We start from the raw sequence: 20,720 nt of genomic DNA, 5'->3' as shown, positions 1-20,720 counted from the left end.
ACACTTGTGGCTAATGATGTAAGGGAAGAGCACTGGTTTGTGAGGCCCTACAATGGATAGAAATCTGAGAGGAAGAGTTCGTGTGAGAGGAGGGCGAGGTGGTCAGCGAAGACAAAGAACAGTAATATCTGATGAAATCAGAGCTACTGTGATTGACCATGTTCTTGTCCATGGTATGAGCATGAGGGAGGCTGGACAAAGGGTACAACCAAACATCAGTAGATTCACTGTGTCCACCATAATCCGAAGATTTAGAGACGAGAACAGGTAATTACCTTTTTTTTGACATTATAGTACAGTATGTAAATGTTGACAGCAATTACTGTATGACATACTATAGAGCTGGTAAGTCCCGCCCATCCGTAAAACCCCACTGGACCTCTAGATTGAAAAACGTCAATGCAAGTGAATGTGAAAATTATTTCTCACATTCACTTGCATTGACGGTTTTTCACTTTCCAGTGGGGTTTCAGGTCGAACTCACACCGCATCGGGGAGATATTTGCTCCACACACACACACACACACACACACACACACACACACACACACACACACACACACACACACACACACACACACACACACACACACACACACACACACACACACACATATCCACACAGACCTCCCTAACTTTTTAGTTACACTAGTACAGTGCCTGTCTGAGGTATGCATCCATGTGGGAGCTTCAGTAGAGTTAATTATGGCCAAATGAGTATATGTTTGAAGATTGGATGTACAAAGAGGTATACATACTCTGTACTATAGTGTTATAAAGGGTTTATTTGCAGGTGCAAAATAAAACATCATGTGCGATTTCCCTGGTTTAATTCTATGGGACATGAATATGATAAATGTGTTGTTGTTTTTTAACTCACTTTTATATTTTTTTGTTTGGTGTATTTTTCTGTATTGTATGTTTTTTGGAGTCATTATGTGTATCTTTCTGTTGTGTTTTTGTATAATTATAGTTTTTTGTTGCCATTGTTGTGTGATTCTGTTGTCATTTTGTGTATTTTTTTGTATAAATATTTAATTTTGTGTATTTTTATGCATTTCTGTTGTAATTGTGTGTACTTTTTGTATAAATATTGTTTAGTTTTTTGTTTTATTTTACACATTTAGTATATTTTTATTATAAATACTGTGTGTGTGTCTACATCCATGTCCTCCGTGCACCCGCATTGTATTTTTCTGTAATGTATATGAATATGATAAATGAGTTTGTTGTTTTTTTAACTCACTTTTATATTTTTTTGTTTGGTGTATTTTTCTGTAATGTATGTTTTTTGGAGTCATTATGTGTATTTGTGTATCTTTCTTTTGTGTTTTTGTATAATTATAGTTTTTTGTTGCCATTGTAGTGTGATTCTGTTGTCATTTTGTGTATTTTTTGTATAAATATTTAATTTTGTGTATTTTTTGTATAAATATTTAATTTTGTGTATTTTTATACATTTCTGTTGTAATTGTGTGTACTTTTTGTATAAATATTGTTTAGTTTTTTGTTTTATTTTACACATTTAGCATATTTTTTTGTGTATGTGTGTGTGTGTGTGTGTGTGTGTGTGTGTCTACATCCATCTCCTTCGTGCACCCGCATTGTATTTTTCTGTAATGTATATTTTTTGGAGTCATGTGTATTTTTTATTCTTTCAGTTGTCTTTTTGTGCATTTTTTTGTGTTTTACTTTACACATTTAGTATATTTTTATTATAAATAAATAAATACCGTGTGTTTGTGCTCCATGAAATGTTTGAGACGCTGAAAACCAAACTCCATAGACATTGCAGCGCCAATCAGAAAAACAACAAAACTGCGCAAAACAGAACATAAAACTCCAAACTACATGAGTGAGTAAGTAAATTAAAGTATTATGTACAATTCGGATGTATTTTTAAAAAAAAAACTAAAATCATGTTTTACCTTCAAACCGAGTGGTCAGAGCTTAGCTTTCATGCACGGCACCACAGAGAATCTGCAGTTTTCCAGATGGAGTATTGAACAGGTTGAGGTCAATACTGACTCAAGTGAAACAGCGTGTTATTGAGCAACAGTTATATGGTTTAAACAATGGGAAACGTGTCTGCAAAAGACTCACCAGTGACTGATGGTTTCAAATGATCTATTCAGAGAGCTCCCGTGTTTGAGAAGCTAACGATAGCATGGCAGAGGAGGAAGTGGCCGCATACGTGACTCTTGCTCGTGTGAGGAGCTGTGTAGTTGTGAAAGTGGACTTGCCATATGGATGGTCGTGGTTCTTCTTTTTGAACGAAAATCGAACCCCGCCACAGTAGTGAAATAGATATAGATGGTGTGCTAGCGCCCACTCACACAGGTCAAAAGTTGAATAGGTTTCATTTCGGAGCTGTCCAGAAGTGAAATAAAATTAAAATAAACATTTTGAAATTACCAAAGTAAGTACACTCGGGGTATTTGGAATCCATTGACCGAGTTTCAGGTCGAACTCGGTAAGATATTTCCTCCACACACACACATCCACACACACACACAGACCTCCCTTGCTTTTATAGGTAGATGCTGTAACTTGACACAATACAAAAAATGGCAAATCTAATGAATGCAAACAATCCAATTAGATTCACCTTAACTTTGTAAAACAAAGTGTATACATTCAAACATTACCAGCCTGAAGCTCTCCCCCAGTGCTATTGAGTAAATTGGGAAGGGTGTATAGAAAAAAATGTAATAAAACATAAAATATTTAATTTGACTGCACTACATCCATAACAGGTTCATGAGAATAGTTGGTTTAACTACTATTATAACAACTTAAATAATTTTTTTAGCTTTCCTGCAACCACAACAAGCCTCCATGTATTTTATAGGTTCTTTGAAATATAAAATACACAATCCCATGGCACACCTGGACTTGCCTCATGGTGCACCATTTGGAAACCACTAGTCTAGGTCAATGATTCAGCTGAATTGTTCATAACTAATGAGTAAATTGATTGACAATCTTTTGACACCTTAATTTTTTTTAACTACTGTGGGTTATCTCACTCTGTGTTAAACTAAAACATTTCCTTTAATACAGTGTGACTGTAAAAAGTGATTTTATGTTAGTCTAAAACAATACAGTGAGTAGGTGTCACATATTCTATCATTTTATGTCTTTATTTTAATGTTAGGTATTGAAGTAATCCAAAAGTAATCAGTTATATTACTTTAATAATATAGTGACACTTAGAGTAAGATACTGATTGAATTTTTTTTAACATTAACTTGTAATTGTAACGGATTACTTTTTTAAAATAACCCTCTCAACCCTGAACATAGCTAATACATAGCCATTGCAAGCAGGAATCGTGTGATCAGGTATCGACTAGTCACCCTGGACAAAAAGATCCGTCCACAGATCTTTGTCCAGGTCCTTGCTTTGACATTGCTTTAACTTGACAGCTTGAGCAACAAGTAAAAGCAATGTCAAAAAGCAAATGGAAAAGACAAAAGCAACGACAAAATAGAATAAGCAAAAGCAAAATGGAAATAGCAAGACAAAATGGAAAAAGAATATGACTACATTTGGAAAAAGCAAAGACGAAATAGAAAAAGAATGACTACATTTGTATATTTTGTATTATTGATTCTCTTTGCATTTCCACATTTATTTTCTTTTAATTTTGGCACTCCTATGATTCCATAAGACAGGGTGCCAGTCATGTCTATCCATTAATCATCTATTGATCAAAGATGTACATTCACTCATTCAACTAGAAAGATTATTTGGGTTGCAGAAAATGAAAGGTTGGTAGAAAAGTCAATTAAATCACAGAGCTAAACCAGTGCACAATATTGCAACGATTCTGCTTTTGCTTTATTTCTGTCACCCAGGAAAACTCTGCTTCCCTCTAGAGGTAGCTAAATAGACAAGCAGTAGTTTTTAGGCAATTAAAACACTAATATGTAAATTAATTATAATGTCAATCCTGGCCATATATATATATATATATATATATATATATATATATATATATATATTCAGTGGAGGGAAGAGAGAGGTTATCAAAAATATGAACATAACATAACATATACGTCTGTGAGCATTTTGAAGAGGTATACAAACTACACTGTCTCGGTGATTCAAGACTTTACAAAAAATATTAACTTGTAGATGTACTTAAAGCTGCAGTATGTAGAATCGTAAGACTTGTATAGAAACAACCACGCTCGGGCCTCCCCTCCCTGCGTCAAGGGAACGCATCACTATGCTATTGGCCGCCGTGTGTGTGTGTGTGTGTGTGTGTGTGTGTGTGTGTGTGTGCGTGTGTGTGTGTATGGTTTCAGAGGAGCATTAAAAAGCCCTTGTTTATCAACTGGTCACAGTAAACAATGTTTTATGTTTTTTAAGCATTTTAAAATGCAATTTATTTCTGGATTACTACTTACCTACCTAACACGTGTGTATTGTTGGACACAAACATGAAAACACTGGTTTCAAAAAGGGCACTTTGTTTTTCAATATAAACATATGCAACATGTAAACAAAGTATAAAAGTGTATGGAGCTGTCGACTATAAACATAATGTCATGTCTGCTCCTCTGGCAGCCTCTGCAACATGTCGTTCATTGTTTGCTGTTAATGAAACACACAAACACACTGTAGGTACAGAGACAAGACAGAGTAGCAATAATAACAGAAAACACGCAGCATTTGTCTGTGATTGGACTCCATTTGGCGGTGCGTCATGTGTGCTGCAGCCATGAAAGGAAATAATAAAACACTGGCACTTTCTCTCCGTCTTGGTTCTCTTTTCGACTCAATCCATAAACTCTTGTATCGCTCCGCAAAAAGTTAAAACATGGCGGTGTTGACTGGAAAAGGCAATGACCAGGGGTGAGGTTTGGGGCGGCCCAATTACAGCCTTTACAGACCACGTCGCCTCGGTGCGCAGTCAGGATTGTTAGGAGGTGCACATCAGGCTTGGGTGGAGAGCTACGTGCGGCTACGGTGTGGACTGGGGACCTCTGCAGGGGGTATTGCACAAAACTGAAAATTGGATAACTTGGCTAAACTTATACTCAAGTCAGTTGAGTGAAAGCCAGCCAAGTTTATCCTTGACAAGTAACCATGGTGATTTAGTCTCTACAGCTCACCTGCTGCAGGATAAAGTTATCCGTGTTGTGGCTCTTCTCTCAGTGCTGTGAGAAATTAATGTTTTACAGAATGTTCATAGTTTTTCTTCATGTTTCTTAACCTAAATATAATAACAAGTCATTTAATTTCTCATTTGACTTTTGGTTTTAATATATTTAGCTATCATAGTTTCTATATAAAAATGAAAATAACATATAAAAACACATGTTGTCAAAGGTCAACACTACAAAAAATGCAATCTTTTTGGGGGTATGCTACGAATCTAGATTACCTCTTATCGCACTAACTTCCAGGATTTAATCTGTGTGTGCTAGCCAACAAAGCTCGCTGAAGCAGAATCACTTATGGCAACTAGTCTTTCACAGCTAACCTAGTCCCGACCAAGTTTTTCTCTCGCTTAAATGTTAGCTCGTGATAAAGTCCCGCCTCTTGACCAATCAGATCTCTTTCAAAATGAGCTGTCCAATGAAAGGTGATGTGCGATCACGTTACTGTGTGGATTTGATGTGACAACTGACCATAGACTTTCATAATCCTTTCATTTACCGGTGACATCCTATAGAAAAAATTATATTTATTACTGATGAACTGATAAAATAAGATAAATGAAATAAGTCAGCTGATAACACCTGCTTGCATCGGCCACTTTTACGCCGATAAATTAATTAAATATCTCTTGTAATCTAAGGTAATGCTGAGAGCCTTGGTCCTGTAGATAATATAAAATGTAAATATATTCTACCTTATGTAGGCTGATCTGTATGAATGTAGGACACGTTAAAAAGAAAAGAGAAAGTGAAACTTGGCAGAATGTCCGTTAATTCTCTGTTTATGATTTCACAAATGTAAACATTAACACTCATCAGTTCCTGCATTAATAACTGTCTGCTTTTACTGCAGCACCAGTGGTGTTTTTGGTCTGAATTATGAATTTTAATTCTTCATATTTCTAACCTAAAGCAACACATAACAGATCGGGGCCAGGTTATTAAATGAATCAGGTCTGATAGCGAGTATATTGATTTATATTCCTTATATTTAAGATCATAAGCTGTTCCTCCTGTGAAGACGCTCTGCCAGTTTTCTGGTCAGATGCTGAAATCTCCACCTCTTTCACGTGAGCGCGCACGTACGAGGGTGAAATCACTTGGCTTAAATTAGCGTGTTTAGATCGACGTTCGTAGCCCAGCATATCTGGAAAGGAATGTTTGGTTTGTTCAAGCCAGCTAACGGAGCTTAATCCAATCTAGATTCGTAGCATACCCCCTTTAAGACAGCAATGCATGTTTTGTTATTGCAATTAAATAAATGAATTTATTTTATTGCATAATTGTTGCCTAGGAATGGCTGGATTTTACCATCGGTTTATATCGCACTTCTCTGCCAGAGCTGCGCTGCTGACCGACATGACGGGCTCTCAGCAACCTAACTAGCTGAAGTGGAAGGAGGAGAGGATTGCAGCTTTCAAGGACCTTCAACAAGCATTAAGTAAAGATCCTGTATTGCTCTGCCCAGATTTTGACTAAGACTTTGTTTTGCAAACAGATGCATCAGCTCGGGGCATTAAAGCTGTGCTGCTGCACTTCAAGGATGACCGCTTCGCCAGTATAAAGAAGGATTTGCCGAAAGACTTTGTCTGATTGAGGGTTCAATTCCTTCTATCTTTGGAGACGACGAACAGAGCACTTCGGTAAGCTGTAAATAACGCTAAAAAGTGTGATGATAAGACGTCCCTGTCATTGTTTTGTTAGCATTAGCAGTTGCACCATCTTCATATGTTAGCGCTGTGTGCTCGTTTTAGATCTTTGATGATACGGCCTACGTGATTTAATTTAAGTCTAAAGTTTTCATTAGTCATTTCATTTTGCCGTATTAATATGCATTTCGTGACGTTAGCTTGGCGCTAGCGTTAGCTCGGTGCTTGTGTTAGCTCACTTGTTAGGGTTCTGCAGGTTCATCATCTTCATTTTCATCTCGCTCCGCTGGGTCAGACTCTGGCTCAAACATGTAAGGCTGGATGGACAAGTCTTCTGTTGTTGACATTTTGTAAATAACCTCTGAATAAAAAGTTTATGCGCCGCTACATAGCCGTATCTCTTCTATCAAACTACAAAAATGGCCGAGCAGGGTGGAGTTGGACCGAGTGTCACCTGAAGAGGGGGCGGGGTATGGAGTGTCTCATTTGCATTTAAAGAGACCACACCAAAACGAGTTGCTCTCAGAAGCACGTCAGAAAAGGGGTAGAAAAGGGGCCTGTGGAGCTATAATAATGAGGAATTCAGACCCAAGCAGTGCAGTTCTGCTTTATATAGACCACAACTATATGATTTATATGTAAAAAGGAAGGATTTAAAACCATGATATGTCCCCTTTAAGGGAGCATATGAAAAGAGAGGGCCGTATTAGGTGAGTGGGAAGGGAACAGGGAAGAGGGAGTCAGGGTTGGAAATTGAAGGGGTGGGTGAGAGTGAGATGTGATGTTATAGTTGTGCATATTGTGCCCACTGTGTTGTGTAATCAGTTCAGCCAGTCTATTGGCAAGTGAGGAGAAATTGAAAGTGGTGACACAGCACCCAGCTTAAGGATAATGATGGTGGCTGTGAATAGAGGGAAGGAGTGAGTGGTTATACATGAAACTGTATTTGGGATCAACATGTATAAGGTTAAGAATGTCCATGGTTTTTCTACATTCTTCATCCAAACATGATAAAAAGTAATTTAATTTGTCAGTTAACTTTTGGTTTTAATATTGTTTTATTAGCATAGTTTATATATAAAGATACAAATAACATAAAAAGACAATATTTTTCAAAACTACGACTATGTTGTAATACTAATAAATCCTGCCTGTGAAATTTCTGTCAGAGGTTTGATTTAAACAGCTTATTAGAGTTTTTTTTTGTTGGGGTGTGTGTTAAATTATAGATGATAGATCCTTTCTTAAAACATATTTGTCATAGATTTGATAATTTGCAGTTAATTTGTAGTTCACTGCATTGGTGGATCAGTGGTCGAGCTCTTGCCTCCCATGCGGGCGACGGTAGTCCGAGTACCGGCTTATACACATTCTCTTTTTATGTGTGTGAATTTCCCCTCTGGGGGGTCAATAAAGTACTATATATGAGAAACTGGGAAAAAAATAAATAAATCTAATAATCAGTGATTGATAAAAGTAATCAGCTCCACCTCCCCTTACTGTAACTATAGCAGTTCACTTTATTTCTACATGTATGGGCTACTTACACTTTAAGGCGGCTCTTGTCTGCGGTAGGTCGACCTTTATTAACATTGAAATGCTGTGAACATTCCTACTAGGACTGGGTGATATAAACCAAAACTCATATCTCAATATATTTTCTCAAAATGGTGATATACGATATAAATCTAGATAATTTTATCAAATGAAGTCTGACCAGAAAGACAATTCTGGGTTAAATTTGCCACAAAACGCCATAAAGCAACATTTATTAACAAACAGCTGCACAATATGAGCACTCAGAAATCCGTCTAACTGAGCTTTACATGTTGTTCTGAGAAGTAAAAGCAGCGACTCCTAAAACTAGTGTTTTGATACATAATGAGCTATTATATATATATTGATATATGAAATATTAAATATCTATATCACCAAAATGGAAAACTCGATACATCTTGAATCTCGATATATCGCCCAGCCCTAATTCCTAAATTATAAAACAGCCTAAATAAAAACGTAAATGTGTATATGAAGCACATGTGTTTATTTAATATACTTACAGTTTATATACGAGTCAACACATTTAATATTTACTGTTAATTTCACGTTGCTTGTCTTTAAGTTAGACATTTACATTTTATTTTCATTATATATTTTATTATAATTTTTCATGCTCTCTCATGTGGTTCTCTGGTATTCACCAATGACTTATTAGACACATTTATTACAGACTTTACATTGTTTAACACTTTTTAAAGCAGTGTATATTTGTGGAGCTTATGATTGGCTGATTTTTCATGGTTACTTACGTGGTTCCTTCCCCCGTGGTAGACGTTAAAATCTCAGTTATTAATCTAACAGAACGTGTAACTGTGTCCCATCCTGCTGCTCTTTAGGAAGATAAATTTTGTCTCATTTTACAACGTATTTACACCAGTTCTTTGTTCTTTTTTCGCCGGAACGTCTTCATTCATCAACTCTTCTGAGTTGTTTCCGGGTTCGTTGCCGCTGTCAGCACTAATCTCGCGAAAACTGCCACCAAGCCAGGCCATTTCAGGTGCTAGTTCTCACGAGGCACGTGACGCCGTTCAGTTCAGTAAGGCATCTTTTAATTATTGTTACATTAAAATACGGGATATTTATGGGAAAATAATAATATGGGAAGATGGCGAGAAAGAGGGGTAAAATACGGGAGTTTCCCAGCCAAAATGGGATACTTGACAGGTATGGATTGGAGTGGGATCCAGCAGCGGTGCCGGATCCATTTGGGCTCTGTGTTGCATATCATTGCGTGTGTCACTGCAACTGTCCCTGTCATTTTGGTAGGCGTCTGTTGGGATCAGGCAGATTTTGAATCATTGTGTTATTTATTGTGTTTCAGACGTGAACGTTTGCGGTGTTCGTGGATCCGTGGTTTCATTGACAAAAAGTCAATGATTAATAAATTATTCAGGTTACAGCTTACTGTTTCTGAGAATTTATTTATCTGTGATAACAATCTCTGTGATAGAAATGTTTAGTTTAGTTAAACTTTGAGAGTTTAAGAGGTGAACACAATCTTGGCTTTTAGTTGTATCCAAAAGTGTTTAAGACTTGTATTTGAAATTAGTTTGAGTGACTAAAATGAATAGTCTGTTCAACCATGTTGTTCTGTGTTTCAATAGAACAATTTTAATTTTAGAAGCTTTATTTATCAGTTTATAGAGGAAGATTTTTGAATTACACAATTAAAGATTAAAATCAGGTTATTTTCTGTGAACCTAATTAAGTTTATCTTTAAAGTTCTGTAGTTGCATTTTGACAAACAGGTCTTATTTGTCTAAGCTTAAGCGTAAATTAAATGGTTTGTTGCCCAAACTAATTTCCTTTTAAGGTAAGTAATTTCTTGTTAATTACTTTATTTGAGTTAACTTCAGAGGAAAACACATGCACTTCACGATGTGACGTACAGGGTTAGTTCAAAGAAAAGTTCAAATGGTTAATCTGTCTTTATGTAATTGATCTTATTAAAAGCTATTGAAAAAGTCCCATTTTCCTAGATTTAGGTTAAAATCTATTCCACTTTGAGGGAGATTAATTTCAAAGCAGTTATTTAAGTTTCTTTTTGTGTCAAAGCAAAAAATTTATTGAGGTCTTTATTTATTTTAATTAACAGGGTTAATCTTTAAAGTATAGACCAGTAACTGTTGTAGCTTTTTGTTTAAATTGTTGTTTATCTGGCTCAGTTAGGATTTTTACCGTAAATGATTTAAATTAAAATGATCAAATCAAATTTATTCGGATAAGAATAAAAGTTTTAAATTTATTCTATCGTAAGTTTTGTCTTTTGCTTCAGTTGGTGTTTAATATTCTTTAAATAATTATAACACACGTGTTTTAAGTGATAAAGTTGACATAACAGTTTAAAATTACCAAGGTAAAATTCTGAAAAAATGTTTAAATGATTAAATTTATTTAATCTATTAATTTCAATGGCTTTTATAAGCAAGGAATAATGGGAGAATTATCTCTCTGCGTTAGGGATTAGGGATTTCTTCCCAGAAAATGTATTTAAAAGCCTTCAGGCTAAAAAATAATCAATAATGTTTTAATGATCAATTCCAAAAAATAATCGGATATTGTTTACTTGTACTTCACTGTGTTACAACAACGTTAATCCGTTTATAAATCAGCATGCAGTGTTGAGAAAATTGAAGCTTGTTAGCAGGGTTAGCTGTAGCTTCAGTGGCTAATGTTAATATGCACTTAGTAGTGAATCTCTTTGCGTAAACCTGTTTAATAGTTTCAACACAAGAGCGGCAGTTTAACACAAGAATATTAAACACTTTCAGAGCATTACTGGCATTTCTAAGCAGTCAAATGTTCTTTAAAAATACTTATCAGTGGTCACACCAAATTTCTGCAGAGAAACATGGGGACCGGAAGTAAACAAAGGAAACAGGAAGTTCTCTTCTTCGTGCGATCTTTGACGCTGAGTGAGAGGGCCTCCTTTGGTAAGGCAAGGCTGCTCAGTTAAAAGTTTGTTTAGAGTTTAAACACAAGTTTTACAATTAATTCCGTTTAGCTTTTGGGTGCTAAATTATGGAAAGGTACAACTTGGTTGGAGTGACTGGGTTTTAAAAGGATTTTGGCCACAATCTTCATTTAAAATCACAGTGTTCTTACACAGGGCAGAAATCTTCATGCATTGCTTTTTATGATGCTGTGGCTCACACAGGTTTATTCTAGAAGCTCAGCTGAAGCGTACACCGCAATGTCGACACTTACAACAGCTATAAAGGGGTTCATCCTTAAGTTACAAGAATATTCTCATTTCTCCACGTTTCAGTCCGTTTAGACTACGTTTAAGCTACTTTTGAGTCGATTCTGCACCAGTAACATGTTACAAAGTAACAGGGTTAAGGAAATGCCTTTTTATCATCACCAGCTTGTGTTTCATAGGTTTTTCTTGATCGGAAGTACTTGTTATGCTGCTCGGATCTATTTTTAAATTCAGCTGTGAACTCGTCAGCTCAAAGCAAATTTTCTAAATAAATGTCCGAAAATTAATAACATTTTATTTATTCAACGTCCAGTCTGCAGGTGCCAAAAATATAATATATATGTTTTACAAGCAGCTATTCACAGGTTACAAAGCATGGTGATAAATTAATAAAACTTTATTAAATGATAAATTATTGACAATGAATCTAGAATTTTCAATTGAGATTTGTTAAGTTGTAAACCACCTTTCTGCAAGAATTGTGTGTGCATGTAATTTACCCTCCATCAAATAGGCGTGATGATGACAGCTCCTTCTGCGTAACCAGCAGTGTGTGGGGAAAAAGCTTTTCCTGGCACTTTTCCGAAGATGTTTTCCACTCATTCAATGTACGGGCCCGCGGGGATACTGTCAGCCTGGATGGGTTCTGGTTCTTCTTCTCACACGGCACCACTCCTGGGCGTCGATGGGTAGTTTAACCAAAAAGTTCTCAACTCAAAGATGCTAGAGTTCATTTAACGGTTACTCATGGGACGCTATACAAATTGACTGAATCCAAAATGGGAAAAGGCTGCTTAGCTAATTTCAAAAATGGAGATAAAACTTAAAGTTAGTCATTGTGTAAGTGACTTGTAGCCACTTCCTGACTGGAGAGAAGTTCAATCAATTTCTCAAAAATTCTGCATCACTAAACTGAAAAACTTCTGACTGTTTAAGTCAGAGGAAAAGAGGAGGACTGGATGAGAGTGAGCGTAAGCTTGAGTAAGAGGTTGGGTAAGAGCAAGAGTAAGAGTTTGAACAAGAAAGTGATAAGAGGGAGCAAGGCCTTTTGTAAACATGTCAAGAGGTTATCTGATTGGTTAAACACATCTGCAGTGCAGGAGTGAGTGAGACCTGATTGGTTGGCAGTAAAGAAGAAAAGATGGTGGGGCTATCCCCACATGTGCTTTTTAAACAAGAGTCATGAAACTCCTGAAGTTTGCAGACGACACCACCGTCATCGGTCTCATCAGGGACGGGGACGAGTCTGCCTTCAGACGGGAGGTGGAACAGCTGGCTCTTTGGTGCAGTCAGAACCATCTGGAACTGAACCCGTTCAAGACCGTGGAGATGTCAGTGGACTTCAGAAGAAATCCCCCCCCACTCCCCCCCCTTACCATTTTAAATAGGGAATTGGCTACCGTGGACTCCTTCAGGTTCTTGGGATCCACAATCTCACAGGACCTGAAGTGGACCTCCCACATAGACTCAACCAGGAAAAAGGCATAGCAGAGGATGTACTTCCTGCGTCAGCTGAGGAAGTTCAACCTGCCCCAGGAGCTGCTGATCATGTTCTACACCTCCATCATTCAATCTGTTCTGTGCACCTCCATCACTGTCTGGTTTGGATCTTCAACCAAACTAGACAGACACAGACTACAAAGGATAGTCAGGACTGCAGAAAAGATCATTGGTGTTGATCTGCCCTCCATCCAAGACTTATACCTGTCCAGGGTCAGGAAACGGGCAGGTAGCATCACTGCAGACCCCTCACACCCTGCACACAATCTGTTTAAACTCCTCCCCTCTGGCAGACGCTACAGATCACTGTACGCCAAAACAACCCGCCATAAAAACAGTTTCTTCCCCCAGGCTGTCACTCTGATCAACACTAAACAGTCAAAGAGTGTCAGTCCTGTTTCTGTGAAAAAACCCTGGAACCAAACATAACAACCCTGGATCAATCTGACACTGAGAATGTTCATGTACATACCTTTAATTTAAATGTTCTCCTGCACTACTACACTATTTTCCTTTTATTAATATTATATTTTATTATTACCTTTCTTTTCTATTATTTTTCCCTTCTTTTTATCTTATTTTTTTTTTAATTTTTATTTTGTATTTATTTATTTTTTTTATACTATTATTATTATTATTATTATTATTATTATTATTATTATTATTATTATTATTATTATCATCTTGTTATTTGCACATTCTAGTCTAACTACTGTTTATATTTATACTTATGTTTATACTTATTATCATCTCTTCTAGTTGATTGTTTATTATTGAATTGTTTTCACTATTGGAGAGAGCACAGTTGACCGAGTCAAATTCCTCGTGTGTACAACATACACTTGGCGAATAAAGATGATTCTGATTCTGATTCTGAAAACTAGATAGGGTGTTACCATGTTAGGTCTAAAATGGAGGATGGGTGTGTGCCAATTGTATGCACCCTTGAAAAATGACTTTCAATTGATTATTCCTTAAATGACTGATTTGAATTATTTCTAGCTTTAAGCATAACAAAAAGGACCTCAGACTGATCAATGGTTCGCAGCTCAACTAGTCTGGAACACTTGGATGGACTATCCTTCTATCCTATCCTGTTTGCTCTTCTGTTCACTAACCCCAACCAGTCTAAGCGGATGGCTGCCACTTCTGAACCTGGTTCCGCTGGAGATTTCTTCCTATAAAATAGAGGGAGTTTTTTCTTCCCACTGTCGCTAAATGCATGTTGATGTGGATCTTGTTAAGTTCTTTTTCTTACTATGGACTTTATATTTTGTTAAGTGCACTGTAATTTGCGCGATATGAATAAAGAGTTGGGTTGAGTTAAACAAAACATTAGGTGGCAAATTTAACAAAGATGGAGTGGTTGATGATGTTGGTGATGAATGGAGAGATGGCAGAGATGTTGGCCTTAAGTAGGGCCGAGAGGAAAGGGTCCAATGAACAGGTGAATGGCCTCATTCTTCTGATGACGTTCTCCACTTCATCCTGTGTGACATCGCAGAAGGAACAGAGGGGTTGGGAAATTTCAAACGGTGTGTCGGCAGTCGGGGAAGACAGGACAGCAGTGGTGGAGAGGTGGGAGCGGATGTTATCAACCATTTGTCTAAAAAAAGTGATGTGCATGTTGCACCTCTCCTGGGTGGCCTCGGAATGGGGAGGTGGAGGGGGTTTCAGAAGGTGATTTATTGTGGAGAAAAGTTGTTTGGAGTTAGCGGGGCTATTGTTGAGGATGGAAGAGTAAAACCGGGACCATGTATCCCTAAGAGTTTCTGCATGTTCTTTGGTGTGAAGGGAATAGAAGGGCAACTCCTAATAATAATTATAATAATAATAATAATGCATCAATTTTATAAAGCGCTTTTTTTTGGACACTCAAAGTCGCTTTACATAATTAAGAGATTATTCTTTCACTCCACACTTAGTGGTGGTAAGCTACTGTTGTAGCCACAGCTGCCCTGGGGCAGACTGACGGAAGCGAGGCTGCCAAAGTGCACCATCAGCCCCTCCAACCACCACTCTCACTACATTCATACAAGGTAATGTGGGTGAAGTGCCTTGCCCAAGGACACAATGACAGATAACACTGGGGTGACTGCCACCCCACTGTGGCACCTGGAATTCTCAGTGGTCTTCCATCCACATACTAACCAGGCCCAGACCTGCTTAGCTTCCGAGATCTAATGGGATCGGGCAATGACAGGCTGGTATGGCCTTTTGCATACATGCAAACTTCCATTACGACTCAGGTATAGTTATGAAACGCTATAGATTTAGAATAACATCCATATTGAAAATGTCAAGGAATTGTAGAAAAATTAGTCTGTGAACAAATTCGATCATGTAAAATTATTTAAATCTAAATTTATCCCAGTTCAGTTGGACTTGAGGCCCACGAGGGGTGCAATTTAGATGTAGATGAGTATTTACAACATACCTGTCAAGTTTTGGATTTGAAAATAAGGGAAATTTTCTGGCGACCACTACGATCCGTCCCACCCACCCAACCAAGCTCCAGTATTCCTTATATTTTAAGATAGGTGTACAAGAAATCTAAAATACCCACTTATCAACCACTTACTAAATACAATTATGTGATTAGAATCTGGTAGGTCGACCTTTATTAACATTGAAATGCTGTGAACATTCCTACTGGGGCTGGGCAATATGGACCAAAACTCATATCTCAATATATTTTCTCAAAATGGTGATATATGATATAAATCTTGATCATTTTAACAAATAAAGTCTGATCAGAAAGACAATTCTGGATTAAATTTGCTGATGCAAAAAAGCACACAGGGACATTTATTAACAAACAGATGCACAATATGTGTCACTCAGAAATCCATCTAACTGAGCTTTACATGATGTTCTGAGAAGTAAAAGCAGCGACTCCTAAAAGTAGTATTTTGATACATAATAAGCTATTATATACAGGTATATATATATATATATATATATATGAAATATAGTTTTCTATATCGCCCAGCCCTAATTCCTAGATTATAAAACAGCCTAAATAAAAATATAAATGTGTATATGAAGCACGTGTTTATTTAATATACTTACAGTTTATATACAAGTCAACACATTGCTTGTCTTTAAGTTGGAGATTAACATTTTATTTTCGATACATATTTTCTTATCATTTTTCATGCTCACTCATGTGGTTCTCTGGTATTCACTAATGACTTATTCAACACATTTGTTGCAGACTTAACATTATTTAGCACTTTATAAAGTAGTGTATATTTGTAACGCTTGTGATTGGCTGATTTTTTATGGTGACTTTCGTTCCTTCCCCCGTGGTAGACGCTAAAATCTCAGTTATTAATCTAACAGAACGTGTAACTGTGTCCCATCCTGCTGCTCTTTAGGAAGGTAAACTCCTTCTCATTTTACAACGTATTAACACCAGTTCTTTGTTGTTTTTCTTCGCCGGAACGTCTTCATTCATCAACTCTCTTCTGAGTTGTTTCCAGGTTTTTTGCCGCTGTCAGCACTAATCTCGCGAGAACTGCCACCAAGACAGGCCATTTCAGGTGGCAGTTCTCGCGAGGCTAGTGACGCCGTTCAGTTCAGTAAGGCATCTTTGAATTATTATTACATTAAAATACGGGATATTTACGGGAAAATAATAATACGAGAAGATGGCGGGAAAGAGGGGTAAAATACGGGAGTTTCCCGGCCAAAACGGGATACTTGACAGGTATGATTTACAAGCAAGCAGCAAAAGGAAAAGTCAGAACTCACAATTCAAAATCAATGAAACAGAGCCATGCATTTAGTATTCAGACCCAAACCAAGGCTCCCAGTGCTTTAAATGTGGGCACTCACCTCACCCTAAGCTTGAGTGCCCTGCCAAGGTTGCCACAAATGCCATACCTGTGGTGGGAAAGGACAATTCCAGTGTCTGTGTTGTGCAGGAAAAAGTTGTGCTTGATATAAAGTTTAGTAGATGAAGAGAAGGAATGTTTCTTTTTGGGCTCTGTGACATTACATTACAGTACATTACATTACATGGACTGCTGGTACGGACATAATGGACAAAAATATCACCAAACTTGACACTAGAAAAAATGTTGATAAATAAAAAGCAAGTGAGTGTCACAACATTGTCACCACTGTAAATAGTGTGAGTGGCACAAAGTGAAATTTGGAGGAGCCCAGGTGAAGAAAAGGCAGTGTGATCTGAAGAGCTGAAGAGGCGAGTTGCTTCGCTGTCAGAGCACGTCTGCTACTGGTGGGGATCAAAGCAAACCCAAGCCCACACCACTGAACACCTCACCTCATCACAGTGTCACTCACAGAGAGCACAGTTGAATTGAACTGTGAGACCAGTGTTCATACACAGCCCTAAAAACAAAAACACAAGACCAAAACCTGTTCACAAGAACATTTATGGAGTCAAAATATAAACAAACAATTTCTAACATCACAATCTTAGAAAAACATCACTGCACAAAATGAGAATTTTTTTAAAACAGACATTGTATTGCTGTAAGAATATAACAAGTATGTGTCTATTAGGTTATTTCCATTAACCTTAGTCACTTAAAGCTGCAGTATGTAGAATTGTGAGACTTGTATAGAAACAACCATTCCCCCTTCTCCCCTCCCTGTTTCAAAACCTATTGTCCCTTACTGGCATCCTGAACGTGCACAACTATGGAGCTCTTAGCCACTTTTTTTCTCAATAGAGACTAGTGACAAATGTAGGAACTTTATCTTCTTTAATTGGAGAGCTTTCTGATGTTTTAGAGACATTAAAACATGTATCACTCACTGCTGTGAGGACAGTAAGAGGCTCAGAGCTCCTCCTCTGCCACAAAGCTCACACACAAGCAGCCTCAGCGAACCCAGCACAACAGACAGACACTCAACGCCAAATGAATTGCCCATGTTCTCTCCACCTTGGATATGCTTCTCTTAGGTTTAAAACCAATTTATCCCATCTGTTATCACTCACCCTCTGATTCGGTATGTGGGGTAGACTGCGTGCATACTCAAAGTCCCAGATACGAAGTCAGAGGGACCTCCGTGTGTCTGTTCCTTCCGAATATGTTTGTGCATTTATTCTGTTGCTTCTTTACATCGTTCTTTCTTTTTTTGGCTTGCTTTGCCGTGTAAACATTGCGCTTCATGCTGCAATGGGACTGCTGGAACGCCCATCATTGCACTTTTACTATCGATGGCACGTGAAGGTGCATCAACTTCAGTCAAGCAGCCAATAGTAACGCCCAAAGGAGCTCATAGGGCTTTCTGTTTGTATAAAAATCCCTGATTGGCTGAAATCCAGCTCATTTACAGGGCCAAGAAAAGTAGAAGAGTGTCCACTCCAAACACTTTGAATTACAATATGCTCAAAGGTGATGATGGATTTTTGCCCAAATGAGGGCAAAAAACCTTACATACTGCAGCTTTAACAATTATCTGAATAGATGAAGCTTTTGTTACTCATTTTATTTTCATGTATTGTATAAGATCAATGTCTTGTGCACAAATGAACACTTTCACAGGACTGAGAACTCTGATTGTGCTATTGTGTGTAACTACAGCAAAGTTTACCTAGTCTTATTAATGGCAACTAAATTTGTCTACACTCTTTCTTGAATATGTTTTAGTCCTCATTCAGAAAGTCTCTGAGGAATTAAAGACAAGACAAGTGGTGAAGTCTTGTGATTGTGACTGCTGCTGTGACACAGCAGTGACACAAGTTATCTTTGTCAAACAATGAGCTTTAAACAGGAGAGAAGACTGAGGCAACAATAACCTCTTTCAAAATTCTTCAAAACGGTGTTTTCAATGTCATCTCTGTCAAGCTCCTCTTCTATGTTGCATTCTATTTACAATCACTTGTGTTTTCACAGACAAGAAAAACACACACTGCTGTAGTAAATAACCCAGGCCTATTTGTGGTACTGTAATAGTCCTACCAATTTAAAGAAAAACAGAGAAGAAGATTCATTAAATGCACCATAGTGCTTACAATGAGAGTATCAGCTGATCTGGCTAAAGGTTCCTTAAGATAACTATTTATATTAGGAATAGTCAGGTAACCATTGAGATGTTTTGGTTCGGCAGGTCCAACAACCAAACCTAACCACATCCTAGACCAAACAAATCCACCTATAATAGTGACTTGAGTCTGATATCCGATCACACTTTATTTGAACTTTTAGACATAAGACTGACATCACACTGTCATTTTTATGACATGACACCTGTCATTATTATGAAGAAGGTGTCATGAAGGCTGTCATTAAGTGTTGTTTACTAAATTATGACACCTTTGAAGCTATGTTGACACCTTATCCATGCTATTGACAGGTATCCTGTCATAATAATGATAGCGTAATGTCAGCTTTATGTATGAAACTTCAAATAAAGTGTTACTAGATATTCTATACATCTTAGATGAGTGGCTTGACATCTTCATAAGAAAGCCCAATGCAAGTCTAGATTTGTTTACTAATTTTGCAATGGTCAATTCAATGACACTAGAACACTTGACATTAATTAGACCTCTCAATATCTTTGCTGCAATAGTTCAACTTAAGCTACAGCTTTTTTTTTTTTTTAATTATGACTTAATTACATTAGATAATCAGCAGATTGCGCAGACAGGTCATCTAATATATTCCTATCGCAGATCTGTGCACTACATACACATGTTCATTTTTTTCTTAAATCTACAAATTTGTCACATGAACAGTTGGAAAAAAATGCAAATGTGCAATAGAACATGTGTCCTATATGTTAACCATGCATTTGCTTGACATGACTATGTGCTTAAATCTTTCAAAGTTGAAACGTTGTTTTACATAAATTTTTGCTCATTATTTCTGCATGGATGCAAACATGTGCAACATCTCTCTCAGCCTGAGGAATATTGCACTGCAGTGTGAAAAACTATCAATGTTTATGAGGAGGAAGATGAGCTGCCTTTGTCTGTTGTCGGTCTCTTCTGGGTTACAGGTACTCTTCCTCTTTGACGTAAAGGATCTCATGGGCTGAGCTGGGAACCTAAGACGGGCAAAGAAAATTAAAAGACGCTGCATTCACAACTCACAAATGGAAAAATATATATGGTCTCTGTCAACAGTCTGATTTGTGCTTCAAATAGATTGCATTGATTTTATACAAGTACAAAGTGCTGAGAAAATGTCCCATTTTTGGCACAATTTTATGTTTGAGATCATCAAATTGAACATTAGACAAACTACTAAATATAGAATGATGTTTAAATATACATTCACTGGGACTATGTCTGGGCCATTGCACATTTTACAACGATGGTAAATGGTGTGAATCCACACATGCACACACATTTACAGCACACAGGATTTTTCCAAATGGTGATACGCAGCATGACTTAAATCAGTAATAACTTTCTACCAGGTTGCACTGTAATGAGAAAAAAAAAACAGGCTGCTGATGCAGTTATTTGTTCATTTTAGAGTGAGTCACATTTTTCATCCTTGGATTTATGCCTCTTATTTTAAACACACGACAGAAGGCAAGTTTATTTTACACTTGGAACTGTTAAAGTGTTGCAAACAGTAGATGTAACATGGACTTTTTGTGACTTTTGTTTACATAACATAGCAATAGAGAAATCAGTGTTGTTTAATA

General features: G+C 37.2%; 1 protein-coding gene and 1 pseudogene across 3 annotated transcripts in view; both read right to left on the bottom strand.

The window, feature by feature from the left end:
• Positions 1-15,192: 15,192 nt before the first annotated feature.
• LOC114464158 (uncharacterized) lies at positions 15,193-15,297 on the bottom strand (annotated as a pseudogene).
• Positions 15,298-17,694: 2,397 nt separating this feature from the next.
• Positions 17,695-20,720, bottom strand: part of klhdc8a (kelch domain containing 8A) — a 68,263-nt gene continuing 65,237 nt past the window's right edge. For all 3 annotated transcript variants that reach the window (XM_028448198.1, XM_028448200.1, XM_028448199.1), the window contains one exon: positions 17,695-20,111. In XM_028448198.1, the coding sequence (XP_028303999.1) occupies positions 20,058-20,111 (54 nt within the window). In that variant the 3' untranslated portion in view covers positions 17,695-20,057. The remainder of the gene's footprint in view (positions 20,112-20,720) is intronic.

This window comes from Gouania willdenowi, chromosome 5 (assembly GCF_900634775.1).
Source record: "Gouania willdenowi chromosome 5, fGouWil2.1, whole genome shotgun sequence".
Lineage (NCBI taxonomy): Eukaryota > Metazoa > Chordata > Actinopteri > Blenniiformes > Gobiesocidae > Gouania > Gouania willdenowi.
This window is presented reverse-complemented; position numbering and strand designations above follow the sequence as displayed.